The 24,115-nt window shown below is 38.6% G+C and overlaps 2 protein-coding genes and 1 non-coding gene across 4 annotated transcripts in view; 1 reads left to right on the forward strand and 2 right to left on the reverse strand.

Moving 5' to 3' along the window:
* The window catches only part of vax2 (ventral anterior homeobox 2), a 32,826-nt gene extending 25,872 nt beyond the window's left edge, over positions 1-6,954 (reverse strand). Inside the window, exons 1-2 of the mRNA XM_078276509.1 lie at positions 5,907-6,954; positions 1,360-1,547 (exon numbers count right to left, since the gene is read on the reverse strand). Coding sequence (XP_078132635.1) covers positions 1,360-1,547; positions 5,907-6,141 — 423 coding nt within the window. The 5' untranslated portion in view covers positions 6,142-6,954. The remainder of the gene's footprint in view (positions 1-1,359; positions 1,548-5,906) is intronic.
* A 6,729-nt stretch (positions 6,955-13,683) lies between these two features.
* The window catches only part of adisspb (adipose secreted signaling protein b), a 33,991-nt gene continuing 23,559 nt past the window's right edge, over positions 13,684-24,115 (reverse strand). For both annotated transcript variants that reach the window (XM_078276042.1, XM_078276041.1), the window contains exons 4-6: positions 22,359-22,497; positions 20,635-20,760; positions 13,684-15,927 (exon numbers count right to left, since the gene is read on the reverse strand). In XM_078276042.1, coding sequence (XP_078132168.1) covers positions 15,827-15,927; positions 20,635-20,760; positions 22,359-22,497 — 366 coding nt within the window. In that variant the 3' untranslated portion in view covers positions 13,684-15,826. The remainder of the gene's footprint in view (positions 15,928-20,634; positions 20,761-22,358; positions 22,498-24,115) is intronic.
* Positions 17,653-17,723, forward strand: trnag-gcc (transfer RNA glycine (anticodon GCC)). Its single transcript has one exon. It is a non-coding gene; the product is annotated as a tRNA-Gly (tRNA).

A 24,115-nucleotide genomic window follows, 5' to 3' on the forward strand; every position in this document is an offset into this window, starting at 1 on the left:
CTTCACTTGGCTTTGCGTCGTGCCTAACAGGCTACTGTTTTGCCGTAGGATACTTCCTCGTAACACATCCTGCTGCTGCAGGAATAGCAACGCGGATTTCAGTGCCTCATTCTGGTGCCACTGATATGCCTGCACTTCTCTCTGATGCTCTGAAACAGACGTTACAGGCATCGCTGCACGTGACGCTAGTTAACACTATATTCGACAGCAGCTAACGTTAGCCTACCGCTAGCTAGAAGCTGGATTAAACACGGTTAAAATGCTGACAGCTAACGCTAAATGGTGTAAAGTGACTGTATTTCAATGTAGAGGATTCCGACACCGGGATGTAACAATCTGCAGCTGCTGTTGACGGTGCATTCAATGAAACTGGTAATGTACAGCCTCGTGGTACATTCAAAGTTGTTTGTTCAAATGTGTGAGTAGATTAAATATATAGTACTGTAATAAACAAATACAAATCTTAAAATCAAGTTCATAAAGTAACTTTCTTTGCATTCATTTGATTCCCAATCAAGATACACTGGTAAGGATGGCTTTCCATTGTTAATATGTAGGCCTACTTAAAAACAGTTCTGAAATGCAAAATAATACAATTTTAATCATGTGATAAAACATGTGATTAATCGCGATTAAGAAAATGTAATCGTTTGACAGCCCTAGTAGCCATACATGCCTATATCCTACTGTCACACACATGCATGATTGTACGCAATTATTAATTAGCCTACTAATTTTTGTATGTGAATGTGGACAGATTTTTTTAAAAGGACCTTGGTTAAATTAGTAGACGTCACCTACATAATACACAGTCTAATAGTGCAAATGTGAGGCTATAGAGCCGTATGGCCATATAGGCTGCATTTACATTTAAGGCCTTTATTGGCGCGTGTACAAACCCATGGGGCTTATTTATGGGTGACATTTTGTGTGTGCGGAGTATAATCTGAATTAAAACCAGTGCCCCTCTTGTGGGACGTTTGCCCCCCAGATGTGTCCATTTAACAAGCCAGTTGAGCAGTGTTTTGGGCGGGGCGGCTTTTCTACCCCTCCCCTCTGATTGGCCAGGAGACAATTAAAGGCCCCAATATAAGAAAAATTAGGGTAAGGTAAATCGAAATGACCTAAATCAGTGACCAAGAAATAAGAAAACAATACTTTATTATTAAAATATCCTATAGACTATAAGGCCTTAGCAACCGGTGGCTAGGCTACTGCGGGGGAAAAACATCTTATAATTTACTTACTTTAAGAGGTTTATCAGAGCATTCTGTTTTTGATTGTTTTTATTCTTAAAATAGATTGTTAGCACCGCCTTTCGCCAAGCATTTCCCTACTTGAGACAACACTTTCTCTTACCTGTGTTTCGGAGAGATTGAGCTGCCTCGCGAGCTCGGTGCGCTCGCGGCCCACGACGTACTGGCACCGCTGAAACTCGAGCTCGAGCCGGTACAGCTGCTCTGCCGTGAAGGAGGTCCGCGTGCGCTTGGGTCGGTCCAGGTCGAGGCCCTTCGGCAGGACGATCTCCCGGATGGTGCCTTTGGCGTCTGTTCAGAATAAAAACACAACTAAAGTCTCAGGACAATTTTGAAGGTTACTTACTAGGCCTACTTTACGTGTTCAGCGGACGTAGGCCTATGTACTCAACTGAGACTATTATTATAAAATACAAATGGAATCATGTTTTCAGTAGTTTTGGGCTAAAAAACAACAGATGAACACCTTTCTTTAAGACTGGAGTGAATCTTATAGGCCTGTGCGGTGCAAAACCGATGTAGTATTTATGAGTCTGGCTACAGGTTAACGGCTTTAAAGAGAAAGAAAAAAAACATTGATGGATGTGCGTCTTTGAGATAAACAAGCTACATACGTGTTATTTTTAACACAAGGGAGTGTTAATAACACGTCTGTGCTATGTGAAAAAAGCCCTATTGTCATTAACATGTATGTACACACGTGTGGTGAAAATTAGCTACACTTTTCTGCAGCCTAATTGTGCTAAAATTAGTGTCTCGTAATGGCAAATACCTACTTTGCCCACATCACTGTCTATAATCCATATTCAGTAAATGTATGAAATATTTAGGAAAAGTTCATGTTTGTTGTTGAGATTTTCCTTATGAATGTATAATGTCCAAAACTGAAACGCATACATCCCCCGTGCATTGCCTGCGTAATATTGGACCACGTGTTTGTGATCGTATGCAGGCTGTCAGTTTGGCTTAGGCTACTTAAACATGAAAATATATTGTGTTTTCATGAACTAAAAACTCAAATTAAAATCCTTGAAACACATCCATTGCACAAAAAAAGAGGTATAGTGTCATTTCTCTGCATGCCATTTAAATAGTTAAAGAATTTAGAGCCAATCAAAAGCTTCACTCTCAGGTGTTTCCAAAGCTCTGTGCGTCAGTATCCATCCACCACCACCACAACAACACCGGGTGGTTTTGTGCCTTTTATTTTCGTATTTATTTGTTGTTGGGTCGTTTGTTCCGCACTGGGATATCGGTTATTAATCTCAGTTGATTTATTTTAAGAACTGGCTACTTCGATTTTTGTTTCCAAAGATTGTCTGCAAAATCAGAAATTATTTAAATAGAAGAACATAAACGTGAGAGTATGAAACATAGCCTATATTAAAAGGTAGATTTTAGTAAATTAAAATTATAGAGAGATATCCTGGATGGGTCGTGGTCATTACATCCCGCCCAAGCCCTCGGGTTATTGTCTACACTGTTAAAATACATAAAAAACACAATAGTTACTTTAATTTTGTTGTAATCGACAATTTTTTTTAAATACGTGTTTCAAACAGTATAATATTTGTATTGGTAGCTTTTTTTGTTTGTTAGTTTGTAACACTGTAGCCGGGAATGTTTGTTCGTATTTATCACATTGAATGGAAGCGTAGGCCAGACAAGACCTCCTCTTTGTCCAGGGTTTTTAGGTCATAAAATATGCAATCCAATAAAATATGAAGAGTCCTGAATTAAATATGAAACAAAACTGATTGAACCGAATATCCATATTGTTTCTATAGGAAGGAGCAACCAAAACTCTGAAGTAACAGAGTAAAACATAAGTTTATATATATATATATATATATATATATATATATATATATATATATATATATATATATTTAGCTGTAACAGGAATATCGGATTCGTTTTGAAGACATATCTGCTTACATTAACGTTATTTTAAAGTGTAGTAATGTAGGGGTAAATAAAATATTTGAGGTACTTAAGTACAGCAGGTGTAAAGAAAGGAGAATCAGTGCGTAAAAGTAAAACCTGGGTCTGTTTTTGCTACAGCATAGGGAATACAAGTTAATGAAACGCAGTAAATGAATCAGTTAGTACGCCCTAACTGTATTAAACAGTTATTTCAATGACAGTGTTATAGACAGTTGCACTGCAGTGTTTGGTTAACTTACAGGCCTAATGAAACATGCCTGAGAGGTCTCCATCTTTACACACGCGTAATGACTTTGCGTAATGTGTCGTCAGGCAAGTGAGATTCTGCGCCGGAGATGATGTAAACCCTCCTTATATTTAGATATTTAGACATACTTTCTTCTCCGGCTCCGGAGCAAAAATAACAGCTCACACTGTGATGGAAACATTTGCGCGCAGAGGAGGGAACCAGCGTCTGCGTGAAGACCGACTGACCTCTCGGTGACCCCGGCCTCTCTGCGGAAAACCCAAGCATCCAGACTCGGCTTAAAAAACAAATCCTGACACTGCGGGCGTCGTTCGCTCAGTGCGAACTCTATGTCTACAGTATCTCCACCGAAACCGCCTCACACCCTGGTCCTTCTACAGGACACTTTCTCCTCTGATGGACACCATTAACTGACACAATAACGACTGTATGTTAAAGTACCAATGATTCACAGGTTTTTACAGAGACTATATGAACACCTGCCTGCCAGATCTAATGTAAAAAAAGATACTCAGTATCAGAAAGTCATGTGATCAGCAGTAGAGAAATGTAATTTGATTAAAAGCTGCCTTACAGATGACAGTAGCTCAATAGTCTATCAATAAAATAATAATCGTTAAAGAAATGTTGTGACTATTCCTGCAGCTGCTACGATTACAAATACCACTGGAACTGATCGACTCTGAAGAAGCAGACAGTTTCAAATTATTATTTGTTTCTGCATCCAAGTCTCTCTCTTTCGCCATTTATCCGTGATTCTCCTCCTCTCACGTTCTCTGTGTCATTTACTATCTCAAATTGCTCGTTCTTATACTAATTTGACTACTCTCTGGCTAAACGAGCAACTTCTCTATATGCCAGGACACCGCAAGACTAAAACGTCCAATAAAAGATCAACTAACCAGCCAGAAACACAAATATTCACAACATCCGCCTATAACCGAGGATTGATAGGCCGACATATTGATTCTGTCCACAGCAAACAGTTACACACACCGCTGAAAAAGTCTTGCACAAAAATAGCAGTTGCAATTTAATCTGATCTTTTTTTTCTATACGGAATTCTGAAACCGTGCAATCTGCTGAGTTTTTGCTCTTGGAAAGAATTTAATAAAAAAAAATATCCTTCATGCAGGAACATTTCACAATGATTCACATTCAAAATATGCATCACATAATAATACATTTTAAATTCAAATGCGTTTCCCCCTCACGGGGTCATTCTGTTTACGTGCTGAAATTATTACAAATGTCCTACATGCAAAAACCTTAAATAACTTACAGGTCTAGACAGATGTATAGTTTTTATATGCCTTAATGTTATTGGACCCTTTAAGCTTCCATGTAAGCACATGACACACATTTACGGTGCAATTTAACTTTATATAATTTAACGTGCAAACATAAATGAAATACAAATGTTTTGAGCTTAAAATATGATGATGAATTAAAATGTAATTTTAAGAGTGTTTGCAGACTGCAGTGATTTTAATCTTTATTTTCTGTATAACACAAATACACATTAATACACTCATTCAAAGGCTGCAGGGCCTCAGGAGGGGCGTGGACATATTAAATATTATTCTGGTGTTCATTAACATAACGTTGGCACACAAAGAATCAGCTACTGACACACACACACACACACACACACACACACACACACACACAATTGCAGTGGTTATCGATGGAGAAATTTCTCCTGATTATCCTCAACAGTTTCTTTTTTTTCTTCTTTTTCTTTCTCAGATCTGAAAAGAAATTGTTCACTAGGCACGAGGCAATATAGTCATATAGAATATACAGGAAATCATTGTTTGTTAATCTGACTAAATACGTTTTTATATTTTCAAATGAACAAAAGGAGTTGTCACAGCTGAGACTGTGCCAAACAATAGGCCTATATTGCAATTTCTTTTTTGTAATTAATATTTACGGGTGTGGTGGTGTTCAATCATTTAGGTATCACGGAAGTGAGAGTAGCCTATTGTTTCCACAGCATGATGTTTATGTGTAGTCCACCCTGCACCAGAGGTGTTGTATTGTTTTGGATCTATTGTTCAGCATCCAGTCCAAGTTTTACACACTTCTGTGTTTGAATAGACTAATGTCTGCATTATTTCAGTTAATGATATTTTCTAGTACCATTTTGACATGTTTTAATGGGAGAAGCACCAAACAACTCCACATTCAGGTTCCTTTTTTTAGAAGATTTGTCCTAAATTAAAGATTTTTTTTCTTCTTCTTTTCCTTACTTTAATTGCTATGACTGTCAACGCATTGTCTGGGGTGATCCTATGACTATGATACTTATTGTTGGGATAATTGTGAATAGAATAATAGTTAAGTTAAAAGAGCTTCAATTTCCTGGAAACTCTCACACATAGCCTATGATAGCCTACTTAGACTAACGCACAGGAAAAAAATCGGTGTTTGTTTTGTTTTCGTTTACTTACCTCTTACTAATATCCTCCGACAGTAGTCAGGGTCCACTCCCAAAAGTTTGTCGTGTCCGTCTTCACTGGAGGACGTCGGGGTGGACGCTGCTGTCCCCGGGGTGTCGGTGGAACTCTGAACCGGGGACCGGCTTCCTATCTCGGCTCGGCATACTGTCTCCATCCGGTCCGGACACAGCGGGTTGCGTCCACAGCGGTGGTTCCCATCGCCCATAGTCGTGGCCTGATCAAACATCTACAAGTAGCCTAAGTTGCACTCTCTAATATTAGGCTATCTCTACGTCCTTCTGTCGCTGCTGCTCACCCACGTCTTTCTACTTTCTTCTCCTCTTTGCAAGTGTTCTCCAGAGACAAGAACATGCCCTCCTCTCCCTCCAGAAAAAAAAAGTAGATCCAGTCACAAATGAACCACGCGGTCCTGCAACGGAACCGGGGAACGCTTCAGGTCTCGCTGCATGACACACGATCCGGAGTCCAAACCCAAGTCAGCAAGTCGGGTGGGGGGGACCTCGGGATCCTGCTCTAACTATAGTAGCCAGGAGGTGCAGAAGAAATGCATGGTGCAGCTTGTAAGGTACAAGGGGGCAACCAGATCTATGGAGGAGCGGGGAGGTGCCACAAACACACGCACACACTGCTCACCCACGTAGAAATAAAGTGAGAGGCGGCGAGCAACCCACACAGCAACGGTCACAGTTCACGGGGCACAAGCCAGGAAAGAAAGTTTCTCCTGGTCTGTCCAGAGCAGCAGCCTGTTACTTCAGCCCCGGTCACATCGACTGCCTCTGCGGATCCTTGATTGCATGTTGTTGGTGGTGAGATGGCCACATAAGGGTGTCGGTGGTCTTCTGTTTTTCGAGAGAAGATATGTCTGTGTTGAAACCCTTCAGGAGGGGACTCTCGGGAAAATGGTCACATTAGCTCCCAAATAAACTCTGGAGCTCAGCTCAGCTCGTGTCAGTTTTTATAATTTGCTTTACAGCTGAAACATCACGTCTGCGCGGGGCGGCTGATACACCCTGCCTACACTAACAGAGCAGAGATGTTGTTGGTGTGTGTGGAGGATATTTGTGGTGACACTGTACACTTTACAAAGCATGAACCTCAGACGTCATTTCCTGCCCACGCAGTGTCGTCGCTGATTGGTCCGCTGGTAGGGTACGTTTTGACAAGAGGATTTGAGCGACGCTGCAGACCGGGATCCCGGAGCACGGAGACATGAGACGATGGTTGTGTGCGCTTTCCGCTCTGGAAACAGCCAAATGCAGCGCTGCCCGGGCTTCCCCGCAGCTCTGTCAGACGCTGACATTGTTTTACGGCTCTGAGTGCAAAGACAAAGACATATCCTTTTAGATCTCACTCATTCATGGGCCTCCAAATTCATAATATGAAAATATAGGATCTTAAATACAAAATGTAATCAAAATACTATTTGCATAGCCCGTAGACCTATAGTGTGGGCTATATTATTGACATGACATGACATGGTTTAGGTTTCTACAAGCCTGCAGCCAGATTTGATGGTTGTTTCATTTTCTTTAACAGCTACATTCAAGTGTTTAGGTGCAATTTTAAATACCCTAGAGTTAATAGTGACTAAAATTCTAGGTTTGGATTTCAACAGTTTTTTTTTTTATGTCCCTAACTGCTGTTTCAGAAGATGAGAACAAAATCAATTGTTAGTGTTTTGTCAAAACTGAGTTTTCATCAAGAATATGTTCAAATACAAACATCTGTAATATCAGCTCAAAACATCACCCGTATAATCTTATTCTAAAAATAAGATATCGCCCTCAACAACTCATATTGGTCACATCCTGTTACAGGATGGATACAACAGCAGCAACACATGCACATTAAAATATAGTCCAATACAAAAATATCACAGCCTGAAAATTAAAGAGAAAAAAAGATTGAATTAACAGTTTCAGCAAAAGTTACAAGATCAACAGGTGTTCCTGTTATTTTGCCTCAAGTCTATTGTTTTATGTCATGTTGATGGCACCCTGCACTCCTGCAGAAAAAAAGAGCATAAATGGAGGTTTCTATTTGTTTTCCATTGCAGATAAAACATCTCATTCACAGTCAATGACTACCATTTAGCCTGTATGCAGAGCCATCTTCCTTAATCACCAGCCCATTTTCTGGTGTTGATGGTGCAGCCTGTAGTTTGTTGTGATTGTGAGATGATTTTAGTTGCAGGAATGACTGAAACACTGGCTGGAATTTTCTCTATAGCTACAGGTGAAACATCTTTGAAAACACTGCGGAGAAGAGGGAAAAAGGATTTTGAGCGGAATTATATAATTATAGTTTTGCCATGTGTGTTTTTTCTTATTTTTCTTATCCGAGGCCGTAATTACTGCACACAGCCATGGGTCGTTACTCCTTTCAGCTGGCCTAATCTCACAGAGGATGAATAGAAACTGTCAATCAGACGCTGCACTCAGCAGCGAGACAAGAGGGGACTGATTGCTGCTGCTGTGCTGCAACACACACACACACACACACACACACACACACTTTTTCTCTCCAGTGTTTTTATTTCAATTTTATTTATTTACAATTTTTACTTCTACTACGTCTATATCTTTTCTAAATACTGCTCATATTTTGATTTCAATCTTTAGGCGCATTAAGGAAACATTTTTGTGTCATTCTGTGGTGTGATTATAATATTTTAGCAATCGTATGAACATTTTATAGCTGCTGCTTTTGCTGCAAAATGTGTCATGCAGGTTATTTGCAGCACTGACTGACACCTCTTTAGTCTTTCTTGGGAACCTGATGCACAATGTAAAATAGCCTAAATAAGTAGAACAAGTTCATAGTGATAGATAGATAGATAGATAGATAGATAGATAGATAGATAGATAGATAGATAGATAGATAGATAGATAGACACGTGTATTCCCCACTGATTCAGTTGGTCTTCCTGGGAGACTAATAATATGCACATAGGCTATAATAAAAAACATAAAATAAAAATGAAAACGCAGTTTAAAACAGGAAGTTAGAGCGCTACCGCAGGTCCTTTATTCCAGCAGCAGTCAGACTCTTTAATGCAACATCGTAATGTAGCACTGCTAGCTGTCTCTGCAATATGAGCCATCGCTGGGCAATATTCTGCACTATGCATATTTATATGTTTATTACTCTCTGTTACCTTCAACTGTGTAATATATCATCTTTACTCATCTGCACCTTACTCATCTTTATATCTGTGTTTATATATTGTCTGTTTATATAAGGGTGTTTATTGTGTAAATATGTGTTTTATTACTAATATTATTATTATTATTATTGTTATTATTATTATTATAACTCTATTTTTCAATTTCTTATACTTTATGTATATTTTTTTCTCCTATGTCTACTTAATGTGTATTTGTGTTATTCTGATGTGTGTACATTTTTTTTCTTTTGAGCTGCTGTAGCACAAGAATTTCCCCAGTGTGGGATTAATAAAGTCTATTTTATCTTATTTTATCTTGTTTACATTGCACAATATTAACATAAAGGCTGTAACTTGCAAAATTCACCCAAATAGTATAAAACAGATTCATCTGACCAGCTGCAACATAAACATTATGTTTACATGTCAATGCATCAATAATCCTGTATAATGAGAACTTTATTTTGCTGATAGTACTTGTAAGCACAACTTTTACTTGTAACAGAGTATCTTAACATCATTGTATCTTAACATCATTGTGTTACTTCTTCCGATCACATCTTTATTTATCACGTTTCAATCAGTGCCCATGTCATTCTTTTTTTTTTTTTTAAATTACTTCATCGGTAGGATAGATTAATAACCAAGTTTCCCTACTTTTGAAATGTTATGGCAGTTCTCTCTGCCCTGAGGAGATGTTTACTTTAGAATATGTTTTATAATTGATAATCTGAATGCACTGTCATCTTAAAACCATGCAGTGCAATCAGGAAAAAAAAACTCATTTATTTCCTGATGATGATCAAACCTAAACGACTTCCCCTAAACTTCAACTCCATTTTATATGAATCATATTTCTGCTCCACTCAAAATCCCAATTACTGCATTACTGCAGATCCTGATGCCTTTAGCCAGAGTAAAAACCCACAACTACTCTCTGACTGTATTTGCCCGCAGGCCAAAATGAAACAAATGTTTACTTGAACCATGCACCGACTGCCTCATCTACGCCCCCCTCCCCCCCGGTGTACGGCTGGATTGCTGCCTCGTGGAGATGAATCTGATCAATCAGATCAATCAGCAGATATTACTGTAATCCCATAGGTCAGAGGGAGGCCACCGGGCTACTCAGAGTTCACACATCCCACACAAGCTCCAGACAAATCTGTGCAGGAATGGCAAACATTTGGCCGCATGTACGAGTCCATGGAGGTGTTTTTTTAGGGAAAGATTCATTGCAGATGATTTATGCAACCTGGTGTATATAGCGTTCAGTTTAGACTCAGTCATCAGAAAAATAAGAATTTTGTCACAACGAATGCATGTAGGCTATTTATGATTTCCAAAACTTTATAAGAGGCAGTAATATTGAAAAGGTATCTTTTTTAATAGCGAAGTACGTTATGTCACTCACAACCCAGTAGGGTTGAAAAGGTGAAAATAGGTGAAAAATGCGTTGGATCTAGTATGAAAAGTCGTATAATGCTGCTGCTGCTTAAACTGTCCGCGGACACGCAGAGTTTTTTACGGTGTGTGTGTGTGTGTGTGTGTGTGTGTGTGTGTGTGTGTGTGTGTGTGTGTGTGTGGAAGGGGGGGGGGGGCATCCTGCAGAGAAAAATAAGTCAGGATTCAGGTGCGTTTATGGAGCTTTGTGGGAATGTAAAATACGCATGAGTGTGACGGACCAACCTGTTGGACGGACACGCAGCTTTACGCACCATTTATTGGAGTTTATTTTCCAAATTAACAGGCACACTGGCCTCGTCTTTATGATAAATATCAGTGACAGAAGTCAGCTCAGAATGTGGCCACTTTAAGCACAGATTTATTACCAACATATCGTTTTATATGCTTTCCCTCACTCTCAGAAGGTCATAAACTTTACTCAACTTTTGTTTACACACTAACTCGAACTTTGCTGCTGTGTAGTCAAAGTCAGATCACTGAAATAATGTTGCACAGTACAGACGCAATTTATCTGCTTTATGAAGTAGATTGCACAAATAAGGAAACACAAGAAAACTGCAACTGAAGAATCTGTAATTCCTTCAACCAAATGGCTAAAACATAAACAGGGTCACCGTGAAGGACTGCAGTTAAGTAAACGGAATATAGTTCATTTTATAGAAATTGTTATGAGAAGAAAATGAATGCTTTGTAGTCAGTGCTAGTACAAACTCGGCCTTGTTTTTAAACATGTGAGTATAACAATAAGCCTTTTAGTCTATCAGGAGTTTACATTTATATTTACTGACTGTCAGTGAAGTCTTCCGTTTGATAGCTGCCAAGCACCACGATGTCAATCAACAGAATACTGATCAAATAATTAGATTTTACACTTTCATAGTGGATAATCATAGATGCATACTGTACATATTCAACTAATAAAGTATTATAAAGATGTGTAAGTCGGGCTACAAGTTATAATGTACGAACACAAAATATTTTACTTGTGTAGACTTGTGTTGCATTAAAGGGACACACTGTCGATTATTTAAAATAAAGGTTTAAGACAAATAACTGCAAAACATAGTTTTAGTATTAATATTTCTCTCTTTTAACCTAGAGCTCGGAGTTTAAATATAGCTATTTATTACCCACACACACCAACACGTGGGTTATTTATACGCTGCCGCTGCAACGAGCTCAAAGTTAATGCATGTTTACTCCAAATGAATCCTGACCCAGACTGTAGCCTATACACCACCAATAGCCTATTCTACCACTGTAACAACAAAGTGTTGTGTAGCCTAATTAATGCAAACTGCGAAACTGTTCTTCTCCCCGTCACAATTTTAAAGCATTGTTGATACAACAAACACCTGTGGTGTTCAAATAAAATCAAACAGTAAGAGAAAGAAATAGACTTCACATGTGCAAGAGTGGGAAAAAAAGAACCAATAACGACGAAATGAAAAAGATGTCTTGCTGTTTGTTAACTGAATGGATTCCTCCGCAGCTCTGCACCATTAGCAGACTGTTGTAGAAAGGTTGTGTCTGCAGCAGCAGCAGCAGCAGCAGCAGCGGGGCTGGGGCTGCTGTGTCCGGGTTTAACTTAGGACTCCAACTGTCCCACTGTGCTGAACTCGGCACAGGTCTTTAAACTTGTGTTCATATCTTCGCAAATATCACTCAAGCAACCGATACTGATTTATTTTTGGATTGCTAAATGTATATTTAACATTTTCAAAAAATTAAGTTAAGTGCTATACTGATGCATTTAGAAGCTTTTAATTTGCATTTTCAATAGCAATGGTTATCTAAGATTGGTCCTTTTTGTAGAATACTTTGTCAGAAGCGCCAATCTGGAAATTAAAAGTTTTAAATGTATAAGCTTTAAAGTTGAGTTTTTCAGCACAAATTTATAGTGGTACTCTAACGGTTCCTAATGCACTTTTGTCCCTAAATATTCATAATTATCTTTATAATGTGGACTTAAATGGCAGCTGGTTATTGAACAGCTAAAACTTAACGTTTCTTTGTTATCTACATCCACACACAGACTGCTTAGCCTGTCCTTGTCATGTCCTACTCAACTGTTATAGAATAGAATGCCTTTTATTGTCATTATACCCATGTACAACGTGATTAAAGCAACTTCTTTTCCAGTGTGTTAACGTTTACGTAAGAGAAATGATGTGTTGTTTTAATTGTACTATAGTGGAAGGTTTGTTGTTGCACTGTATACATTTCCGCCTGTTATTTATCAGTCATGATGAGGCTGTTGTAAGTCCATAGTTGCTGCCAGTTTAACCAACAACCTCACATTTCACTGATTAAAAAGTTGTTTCTTTAGCACATTCACCACCTTCTAATTCTAATAAAAAAAAAAAAATGTCAGCTAAAATTTCCTAAGCAGACCGAAATTCGACATATCTCTATTCTTCCAGAACCTTGAAAGCACTTATCCAAATCAAGTATTTCTTCATTTGCAAAAAGCCCTAAATTAAAAAAGTGCAAACCATCCATATTTGAATCTAATCAAAGAGGTTGAGGCAGATAAATACAGGAAGCACACAAAAAAACATTTCTTTGGACTTTAGGGTTCATCAGAAAACATTGATGTTTTCTATGCAAATCAGTCTCTAAAAGTATGAAGCAACAAAGGAATCCAGACTGGATTGTGATCATTGAAAACATCTAATTAGCATTTAGCCTACAAAAGAGAAAAGATTTCAGTCTCTTCAATATTTGTGTTAAGCTCACAAAATGTCGGTGTGATTCTTCTACTTTAAATTAAATTTCTGACTGAACACAAGTAAAAAGTGATTTTGTACCTCAGATGAGAACAGTGACTGAACAGAAGTTTCAGTAAAATGGCAACAAATGTGTTGAATGTTAAAAAAACAGCTATATTCTCACACCTCTGGGGCTGATTTCGGTCTCTTGGGAAAGTGTACACACTCACGTTGCTAAATACAGTGTTATCAATTAAAGTTTCAGTTAAAATGACCAGTTAGTTTTTGCTCTTTAAACATGTAAACTAGTTAATCTTATTAAACCCCAAATTCTAAGAAGACTTTCAAATTAATCTGAAAGTTTAATTTTTTTATGAGAATATATTGTGTGAAAACTGACTGAAGAGGCAATAAGTAACAAAACTCAAACATACACTTAACTTTTATTCATTTTTGATATTCAGAAATACAAACCACACACACAGAAGATGGATCTCAAGAAATACACTGCTACATTCTTGAAACAGTAACCTATTGAGTGTTTCACTTTAGAAGAAGAGACCAAGCCGACTTTGACCTATTACAAGCAAACTTCAAATACATCTATTTAATCTACGACAACAGCTTGTGGTCCACTATGTAGAGACATTACACACAGAATCATTTCCTTTAAGGCTGATTTATTCAATAGGGTATAACAAAACAAAATGTTGATTCACGCAGAACGTCAACAGTGCAGCCAGATCATGGCACAAATGTGAAAAAAAAGCAGAGCTGAAAAGTGATGATGAACTCTCTGATCTGCACTCGTACTGTGACAGGAGCGATGGGATTGAGAGACAGATCCACCTGTTTGAGGGGATTTAACACTGTTTGTCTGGTGGGTGCAGGATGTGCAGGAGATGGTAAAACAACATGGGACTTAAGCTAAATGAGAAACAGGATGGTATAATGAAAGGCACTTTGCGTCGCATGTGTGCTCTGAAGGCTTTATGAATGAATTCAAACAAAAGAAACAAATCCTTCCCGAACTCTGCTGAAGTGGCTGCAGCAGGTTTTATTAAAGGGAAAATCCACCCAAAACACAAAATAATGCAAAGACTATTTTTATTGTCGATTAATCTAATGATTATTTTCTTGATTAGTGGTCTATCCAAATTCAGAGAATAAGGGAGCAAATGTCCTGGTGACATCTTCAAATATCTTGTTTTATCGAACCAACAGTCCAAAACCCAGAGGTATCACATTTAAATAAAGAAAATCCTTACATTTGCAAATTTGGAACCAGAGAATGTTGACATCTTGGCTTGAAAAATGTCTTAAATCATTAAATAATTATCAGAATAGCTGCACGTTAAGTTTTTTGTTTTTTGACTGATCAATTAATCAACTATACTTTATTTCGGCTCTATGTAATAGCCTTAAAAAAAGTCTTGTTTGGTTGTACTTTTTTTTTATTTTGTGAAATGTGGCAAAACATAACGACATGCCATTATATTTGCAGCTCAACAACGTAGAAGTTTGGTAGCAGAGATCTAAAACATTGACACTAATCATCAGAATTTGGTGTCAGCTCCTTACAATAAAGGACAAATCACTTCTTTTTAGATGCTCTATTTCACACAAATGTTCATAATCATGCAGGGAGATCATCCCAGAAAACAATACCTCAGTAGATTAATGCCATATAGCTAGCGCACATGTTTTTAAGCATTATTCTTTTCTGACTTCTCGGTTTCTCAGAGGAAAGCCTCTCTTTTCATTATTGCTGCTGCAAATACTTTCCTCAAATACACCTTACATACACCTATTAAAATACGTTCACACTCTTTGGGATTTCCTGGGAAATGCAGAAAATGAAAAGTAATAGTTATCACAACAGGAACCTCACATATTGAAGATATATAACTTTAGCTTTCCATACAGTGGTCTGCAGGGCCACCTTGAGGTTAAACAGAGACATTACAGGCTCCACATTGCTAATCAGTTCAACTCTTTTTTTGTGTGTGCAGGTTTCTATTCCTTTCTATAGGTCACTTTTAAACTACTAGATTAATAAAAGAGCCCTTGTTTACTCCCTCACCTATAAATCTATATGGGACTCAGTTTGCACATCAGGAAAAGAGTGAACTGGAGCACAAGAGGCGGTGAAAAGGGATCTGAGGCTGCACTGATTCAAAGAGTGCTGCTGCCCTCTAGAGGTTCAGTAAGGAAAACACAGATTAACAACCGAATACATCATGGTGACAAACAAGAATTGGAGGAAACTGACAAACTGTTGAGATGCTGTCGATGTTGTGAAAGTTGCAGCAGAGGAATGTGTTTGTATGTTAATGTTCTCAGGACGCAAATATCCAATTTCTCTGAATCCAACACTGAACGTTGTATGTACATTATGTGGTACTAAATCATTTGTGTGTACACACTTTCCTATTTGGTGTGTGTTTAATTTGCTATGGGTACACTTCAGTGATGGCAGGTGTGTCAGTGTGTGTGTGTGTGTGTGTGTGTGTGTGTGTGTGTGTGTGTGTGTGTGTGTGTATTTCAGGTGTAGGGGAGCAGGAGCTTTAGTCAAATCCTTGCCAGTCGCTCTGTTCAGAGTCATACTCCAACTCCACCCCGATGCAGCGGACTCCCTCCAGCAGCATGGGCGTACCGTGGTGACGATCTAGATAAGTGGCAGAGAGAGAGAGAGAGAGAGAGAGAGAGAGAGAGAAATAAATTCACTAATCCAACAGGTTCATTAAACACTTTCTCAAAGCTTAGCGAGCAATGGGCAAAATGCTTTGGTCTACCGTTTTCATCCATAGGCATTAGACGTGGTTATACAGTCTAAGGTAATACATACACAGACTAAGGTGTTTCCAGGATCCTTTTGAAGCTGAAGTCACTCTGTATTACAACTATGATACCATTCTGCCATCCTTAAAACATTTTCTAATATCTGTAATAAGGAGAACAGCTTCATTCCCCAGGCTGTCAGGAAGCTCAACACCCTCCCCTCTCTCCCTCCGCTCCCCTCTGCCCCCCAAGAACTCTGGACTTTGAACCCCCCCCCCCCATCAGGCTCAGCACCGCCCACTTTATAAAAAAAGAAGACACTCAGGAACTCTTCCTTTTATATTGCACACTTCAATGTCTTTATCTTTAGTTTTCTGTACTGTTTGATTTTGCCTGACATTTGCACTATTTAGAATGTATTACTGTATTGTACATATTACTTCACTTTTTTATTGTATATATAACTTATCTTTCTTTATCTTGTTTGTATATATTTTTTATCTTTTTATTTTATACTTGTTGTAGGTGTCCTTATTGCACCGTGGGTCAGAGAGAAACGTATTTTCAATTGCTCTGTATGTCTGGCACATATTGCAGAATTGACAATAGAGTTGACTTGACTTGATTTTAAACAATATTTGGCTTGCCTGGGAGCCTCAAGCTGGGAGCTTCAAAGTAGCCTGGTTACCCCTGGTACTACAGTATATCTGGAACAGCCAGGAGACCCCTGTCTGACAATCTCAGGCTGCTTTGTGCTTAAAAAAAAAAAAAGGACTGAACGTGTTGTCTGACCACTTTCGATGTGTTATGTGCTAGCTAAGTGGAAAGCCGGCCGTGATAGACAAGCGGGGAGACACAATCATTTTTAAGTAATTCCACCTGACAAGTACAGTAGCTGATGGAGTACACTGGTGCCTTCACATGTTGCCCGCAGTACCTTAAACATGATTAGCATTAAAACTTACAGGATGCCAGTGAAGGGATGCATGCATGGGAATGATGTGTCCTCTTTTTTCTTGTATTTGTTATTAAAGTCTTGTCGAGCATTTTAAAAACACTGAAGAGCAACTGACTCTTGGCTGAGACGCAAATGAAGAGCATATTTCTCAAGAGGGTTAAAACTGAGCTAATTCTGTCTCCATTGAACCAAGCAAACAGTCACTCATTGTCCATTGAAAGGTCACACATATCAGTCACAAACTGTAAGAAAATAATCCATGTGTGCACACAGCGTGTGATAAAGGACTGACTAAGAATCTCTGTTTAGTGCAACACTTCCCCGTCAACCCTCTCCGAACTGGAAGTATCTGCTTACATGCAGTTTTAGGCTCTCCCATGTGGAACACAGGAAGCTCCCTTTTGAACGGCTCTAGTCTCAAAAGCTGCAGAGCGGGACGCAATAGATGATCACAGAAATCAGAACAGGAGTTCAAACTATTCACTCTGTACTGTTACGAACTGATCAACCTCTTCACTTCTCTGTCGTGGTGATTATGAACAAGGCAGTGTTGGCACATAATGCATGCATGCTGAATTAAACATGTACAATGAACATTTATTAACCTTTTTTTTGTAACTCAATGTTAAATTTTGTGATGTAATGTGTAGGAATGCATTGGTGGTTCAGTGGTAGAATTCTCGCCTGCCACGCGGGAGGCCCGGGTTCGATTCCCGGCCAATGCAACACACTTTTCTTTTCCCCCCCGCCCATTTCCATAACGTAAGAGAGTGGGGGTAATGACTGCAGACACACATAAATATACTCAAAATAAAAGAGTACTTATTTTCATTAGGACTGCAACAAATGGCTATATTCAGTATCAATTCATTATTTTTCGTTTTAATTGTTTGATAACCCTAACCCTTTGAATTGTCAATAAAATAGGGAAATTGCCCTTTACAATTTCCCAGAGTCATCCCAAGATGACATCTTCATATTGCTTGTTTGTCCAGACAACAATCTGAAACCTAGATTTATAATTTACAATGATATCAATGATAGAAAAACAGCAAATCCTCACATCTGAGAAGCTGGAACTGGTAAATATTTGTGTATTTTTACTCAATAAGACTTGAATAATTAAGCGATTATAAAAAGAGTCACTTTTTTTTTTGCCAGTTGATTAATTGATTCACAATAAATACAACCTTTAAAAATTCTTTAGAACATTAACATTTAACTTTAAAAAACAATAAAAAAAAAAAAAAAATCAAACGTCTTGATTTCTTCACCGCTCCCTGGACAACACAACAGTTAGCACAATATCCAGTCAGTGAACGTTGAACAGTAGTTCAATGTTACATCGCACGCATTCGCATGCAGCTAAGAGTAACAGCAGAGCTTAATCCTTTGATCTGGTCATCATCCAGGCCTCAATTACACACAGACATCTGGACAGATGTTCAGACAACGTTGCGTGAGTAAAAATAAATACTCACCAAGACAACCACCATTCATCCTCAAGCACATATGTGCATGCATACAAAAACACACACTAGCTCTACTATATATATACGCCGGCACTAACGGAAACACACGTTCGTCCTTTTTAACCAAGTCTCCATCTGCTGACACAACTGCCAGCATCTAACTCAGGCTTACTGACACTGATTTAAGTGGAGAAAATGCAAATTCATTACAGGCTCCTCTCTGCCTCAGAGAACTTTACAATAGCAGAGACCAGAAAAATAATCTTACAGTGTAGGAGAGTTGTTTTTACAGTCTTTCTGTACACCTAAAAAAGAACTTTGCATTTTCATTTAAAATAGCAAGGATTTGATCCCCTTTCTTCAGATTTTAAAACAAACTTTTATCACATGAGGTTTTTTGTAAAAACAAATGCAAACCACATTCTGCTTCCTATTTTTAGTGCTGTTAAAATGACCCAGTGTACAGAGTCACCAGTAGGAGGCAGTAGCACACCGATTACAGTATTTCTCAATGGCTTTGGCACATTTACTGAATTGCCAAAACTCCCAAATACAATCCTCACACCATGTGGTACATTCAGCACATCACTCTATGTGACCTGCAAAAGGTGATTACTCAATCAAAATAATTAACTCCTGTTTCAAATGTAAATAAATCCATCAATGAATAAATCACTGCCATCCATACAAAAGGTTCTTTTACCATTGCTTAGACCAAGACAGTCAAAATGCAAAGACATCTTGTCAAATGACAGTGTACTCTAAAAGGGTGACAGTGACCCTGTGTAATATTGTCCAGTTGCTAACATTGTATATTCAGGCAGCAGTCATGGCACATACTATACTTGCTCAATGTACAAACGTTTGTACACACCAACCAACCACAAACACACAAAGGAAGCCTGTACAGAAAAAAAGATATGCAACAGCAAAATAATCAGGAACTGTTGTACAAGATGTGAAAGAAAAAAGAAAATATGCAGCAAATGTATCAACCTCAAGGGTCAACCAATCTCTCCTCTCTGTCTGGCCACAACATTTTATCGACATCACACCTGATATCCTCCCTTGCAGTGCAACGAGGGAAAAACTTTTGGCATGACGCAGCCACCCCCTACAACAATCTGCTGCGATGTCCTCACCTGTCACCTGTTTGCATTTGGTTGCTCTAATTTGAGCAACCAATTGAATTGTATTGTTCTGTTTAAAAAAAAAAAAAAAATACAAAAAAGTAGGGCTGAACAGTCAATTAATTGATTGTTGAAATGTATTAGCAGCTATTTTGAAAAACGATTCATTTTTAAGTCATTTTTCAAGACTCATTCCAGCTTCTCACGTGTATCTGTGGGTTTTGGACTGTTGGTCGGACAAAACAGGCAGTTTAAATAATTCACGTTGGGCTGTAGGAAATTGTGATTTGTGACAATTTTTTTTTACATATCTGATAGACCAAAACGATCAACTGAGATAATAATTATAATCAATAATCAACTACCACGGCCCTGAGAGGACCGTCATCTGGCGCTGCCTGTAGCCGGCTCACAGTCACCTATTGGCGGCTCAACAACTGCTGCTGGTAGCCGGTGTCCAAGAGTTCTGTAGCGGCTAAATACAACCAGCTGCTCAGATTTTATCGTTCTATGGCCCTATAGACTGTTCACGTTTATTTTATTTAAAATAAATTAACGCGAACAGTCTATATAGTGAATTTATCATTCTATGGCACTATAGACTGTTCACGCTACAGCGCTTTACTTAGTTTAAAATAGCCTACTTCTATTTTAGGTATATAATATATGGTCTATTGGTGAAGTAGCATTGATCACTTTGAGGGGGGGATACATTTTGTTCCCACCGGGGATAAAAATTATTCAGCAGAGGCAGGGATATGTAGACCAGAAATGGGAAAATCCTACATATTTTTTCTCTCTCCCCCCAAGAAAATTGCACCCTGAGCCTTACTATAAATATAAAAAGGGCAGTAAAATGTTGAGTTTTAACAGCACAAAGTTTTCAATTTTGGTGTTTCCACTCAGGTGTTTTGTGCAAATTAAAAGTACGCACAAAAACAGGTGGACGGAAACACTTTCAGTTCCCCAACCGTTAAACAAGCCAACAAAAGCTAAAGCGAATATTATCACTTATATCTGTAAAGTAGCCTCACCCATGACTCTGGCGTGAACTTTGACTTTAACACAGATGTCCTGGTTGGTCTCGCTCTGCAGCAGCACCTCTTCACACAGAACTCCCTCCTGCTGGGCCATGTACTCGCACGTCACCTTCAGACCTCCTGGGAAAAAGAGAGAGAGAGAGCGAGAGAGAGAGAGAGAGAGAGAGAGAGAGAGAGAGAGAGAGAGAAAGAGAGAGAGAAAAACACAAAGAAGAAGAGAGATTGGATTTCCTTTTTATTGCAGTTTTACTTCACACACGTAACACACTCTTTTTTTTTTGTATCTCTGTGTGAGGTGATGTTTTGAATATAGATCAGACTGACACTAGACACACAATCATGTGGTCAAGAGAACAAAATGATGGGAAAACCCATGAACACAGCCGACTTAAACACACACACACACACACACACACACACATAAACATAAACTCCGCTGTTAACATCATATACACAGCTCCAGGCACAGAGTGTAATATAACGAGTGTGGCAGTAAGCTGAAGGTAAAGGTCAGTAACCTGCTTTAGTTACAGGCATTTAGTGGGAAGGACTCCCAGAAACATTAGAGGATCACCTTTGGCCCAATTTAGCAGGTTTGGTGGCGAGGGGGGAGTCCAGTAAAGAGGGTTTACCACCTCTGACAGCACGACGAGTGACAAGAATTCAAGACAAACAAAAGTGTTTGAAAGTGAGTTTTGTTGTAATGATTGACGGATTGCTGAGCGAAATACTGTCTCAGCTGTCTGTTCCTGTAATCCTCAGCCATCTGGTGACACCGCAGCAGCCTGTTACAGTGCCACTGAGAGTCACTTGTAAAGTATTTGATATCAGGTCTGCCTGCAATAAAAACAGGCACATACTAACTTGTTCTTGCATTTGTAAATTACTAACTGAATGAATGTTGCATGGTATGGGGATTAGGGAAGATAACTAATATTAAGAAAAGTAATTAAAAGGGGATTTATGTAATGAATGACATTTAAGTGCTCTTCAAGGAACTTAAGATCTGCTGTGACTTGCACTTTAATATCTGATTTTACTGTTGTGGATTGACTATTTTGATTTGCCTCTGCCGTTTATTATGTCACAATGCGATCAAATGTGTTTTACTAGGTTGTGTTCTTACTGTTTTGGTTTTTACTTTGTGATGTCCGGATTACTGGCAAGGGGATTTTTCATCTGTAAAATGTCTAGTTCAGTTCATTTTGTGGTCACAACTTTAAAAATAAAAGTAATTAAAGGGGTCCTTGTAAATAATTCATGTTTATGCTTATGTTAAAAATGATGATATACTCCATTATTTGAATTTTGTTTTTTATATTAGCCTTAAAAACAGTATCAGTTGGGCTATATTGCTAGATTATATAAGTAATCCTGAAGTATGGCATTGACAAATTACCTTATCCAACCTGCACTTACAGCAATTAAGCTTTAGAGGAGTAGCGAGTGAATTAAAGACTGTGTTGCCCTGGATGTGGCATTTTGGAAGAGTCGTCAGAGCTGTGTGCTGCCTGAAAGAGAAGACTGCAGACACTACTAAGCAAACTAGGCTCCCTGTCGGTCTTTCTCCAGCTAGTGTCCAGAGTCCAACAAAGCTCACTGTTCCGTGGTTGATAGACTTGAATAGAATTCAGGGCAAGCATGGTGTGAAGTAAGTTCTTTTAGATGCACTCTCTGCTGTGTTGATTCGTGTTTTGTTTTTTCCTCCATGACCTTACCCTCTGGTGCCGGTGTGATATCAATGATCCGGAGGTGTGGACTGGGTACTGGTGCTGGACATACATCCTTCCCCAGAGCGGGGACCTCGGGCAAGGTGAACACTATTTCATACCGGTGCTGCGTCTTTAGGAAGCCAACCTACAGCAAGAGAGAGAGATATTTAGAGAGTTGAAAGGGAAAGAGACAAGTAAAGAAAACAATGGCGGTCTTTCTCTCTCCCAGAAAGTTTGGACTAATCCGACTGTGACATAGGGAGAGGGAAACAGGCTTTGGCTTGGCCTCATATGGCATAGTGCAAATCCATTACAGCTCAATGATAAAGGATTAATTTCTATGAGAAAAATGGATAACTAATTCTCATAAGCCTTACACGGTTGGGCTGAGTTTTCTGTGAGGGAGTGCTCTAATTGAAATCATTAGTTATTATAATTATTATTGATCTTAATCCCCCTCACCTCTGCCAAATTGGCAATTTCAGCCTGATTGGAAGTAAACTAAATTACCTCCTGGATTTCACTCAATTCCAAAATCTTCCAATAATACTAATCCCAATGCGAAAAAGATTTGTCAGTAATTTAAGGGCTAACTGTTATTCGTGGTTACACCTTCTACAGCAGTTTGGAGGCTATAGTAGGACCACCCAAATTTGGACGCCAGCATGGGCCCCCACAAGGACGAAATTCAAAGTCGGCATGGATTTTCTGTGTGGTGGCAAGTTGAGTATCTCTGACCTTTGCCGATATTTAGCATAGCCAGAGCTAGATCTACAATGATTAGTCGATAAACAGAAGATTAATCTGCAACTTTTCAAATAATTGCCAAGTATTCCATGATTTCAGCTTCTCCAATCTGAGAATTGTCTGCTTTTCTCCGTTTTATAAACTGAATAGCTTTAGGTTTTGGAAAACAAGAAGACGCCACTTTGACTGTGATTAACATCTTTTACTATTGTCTGATATTTTACAGACTAAGCGATTAATATTCAAAATAATAGATTAATCAACAATGGAAATATTCGTTCGTTGAAGGTTCCTTCCCAAAATTCAGAAAGTACACTTAATTATTCAATTTAAAGGGATTTGTAGCCACAAAAAAGAGAAGTTATTTAATTGATTGGTTCATCAACAGAAAATTAAATAACTATTTGATTTGTTTTTATTAAGCAAAAAAACATTATCTGATTTCAGCTTCTCAACTGTGAATATGTTTTGCTTTATTCTGATTTATATCACTGAATGTTGAATATCTTTGGGTTTTGGGACTGCTGGTCGGACAGAACAGGCTATTTGAAGACTTCGCCTTTGGATCTGGGAGCTAGTGATGGGCATTTCTTGCTATTTTCTGAATTTTAAAACGACTAACTAAATAATCGAAAAAATTATCAACAGATTAATCAATAAGAAAAGCAATCAGTTGCAGCCCTTTTCAAGATCATCCATTAGGTTGAGTCAAATAAAATAATTTTAAAAAGGAGAACGAAAGAAAAAACAGGTTCCAAATTGTTATCAGACATAAATGACACAACCAAACGCAACACTCCTGTTGCTAAGGCACACAGCACAATTCACACCTTTGCAATTCATACTACCCCTATGCAAAATGTAAAAGGAGACTAGACAGTAGGGAAGTGAGAGCAAGAGCAACAGACAGGTAGAGAGAGGGGAGTGATGTAGAGGTAGCTGCCTAACATTTAGCAAAGAGAAAAATGCATGAGGGAGTCGTCACAGAGAGAAGTGAAGAAAGCCTCACAGAGGAG

The sequence above is a fragment of the Sander vitreus genome, chromosome 19 (assembly GCF_031162955.1).
Source record: "Sander vitreus isolate 19-12246 chromosome 19, sanVit1, whole genome shotgun sequence".
NCBI classification, from domain to species: Eukaryota; Metazoa; Chordata; class Actinopteri; order Perciformes; family Percidae; genus Sander; species Sander vitreus.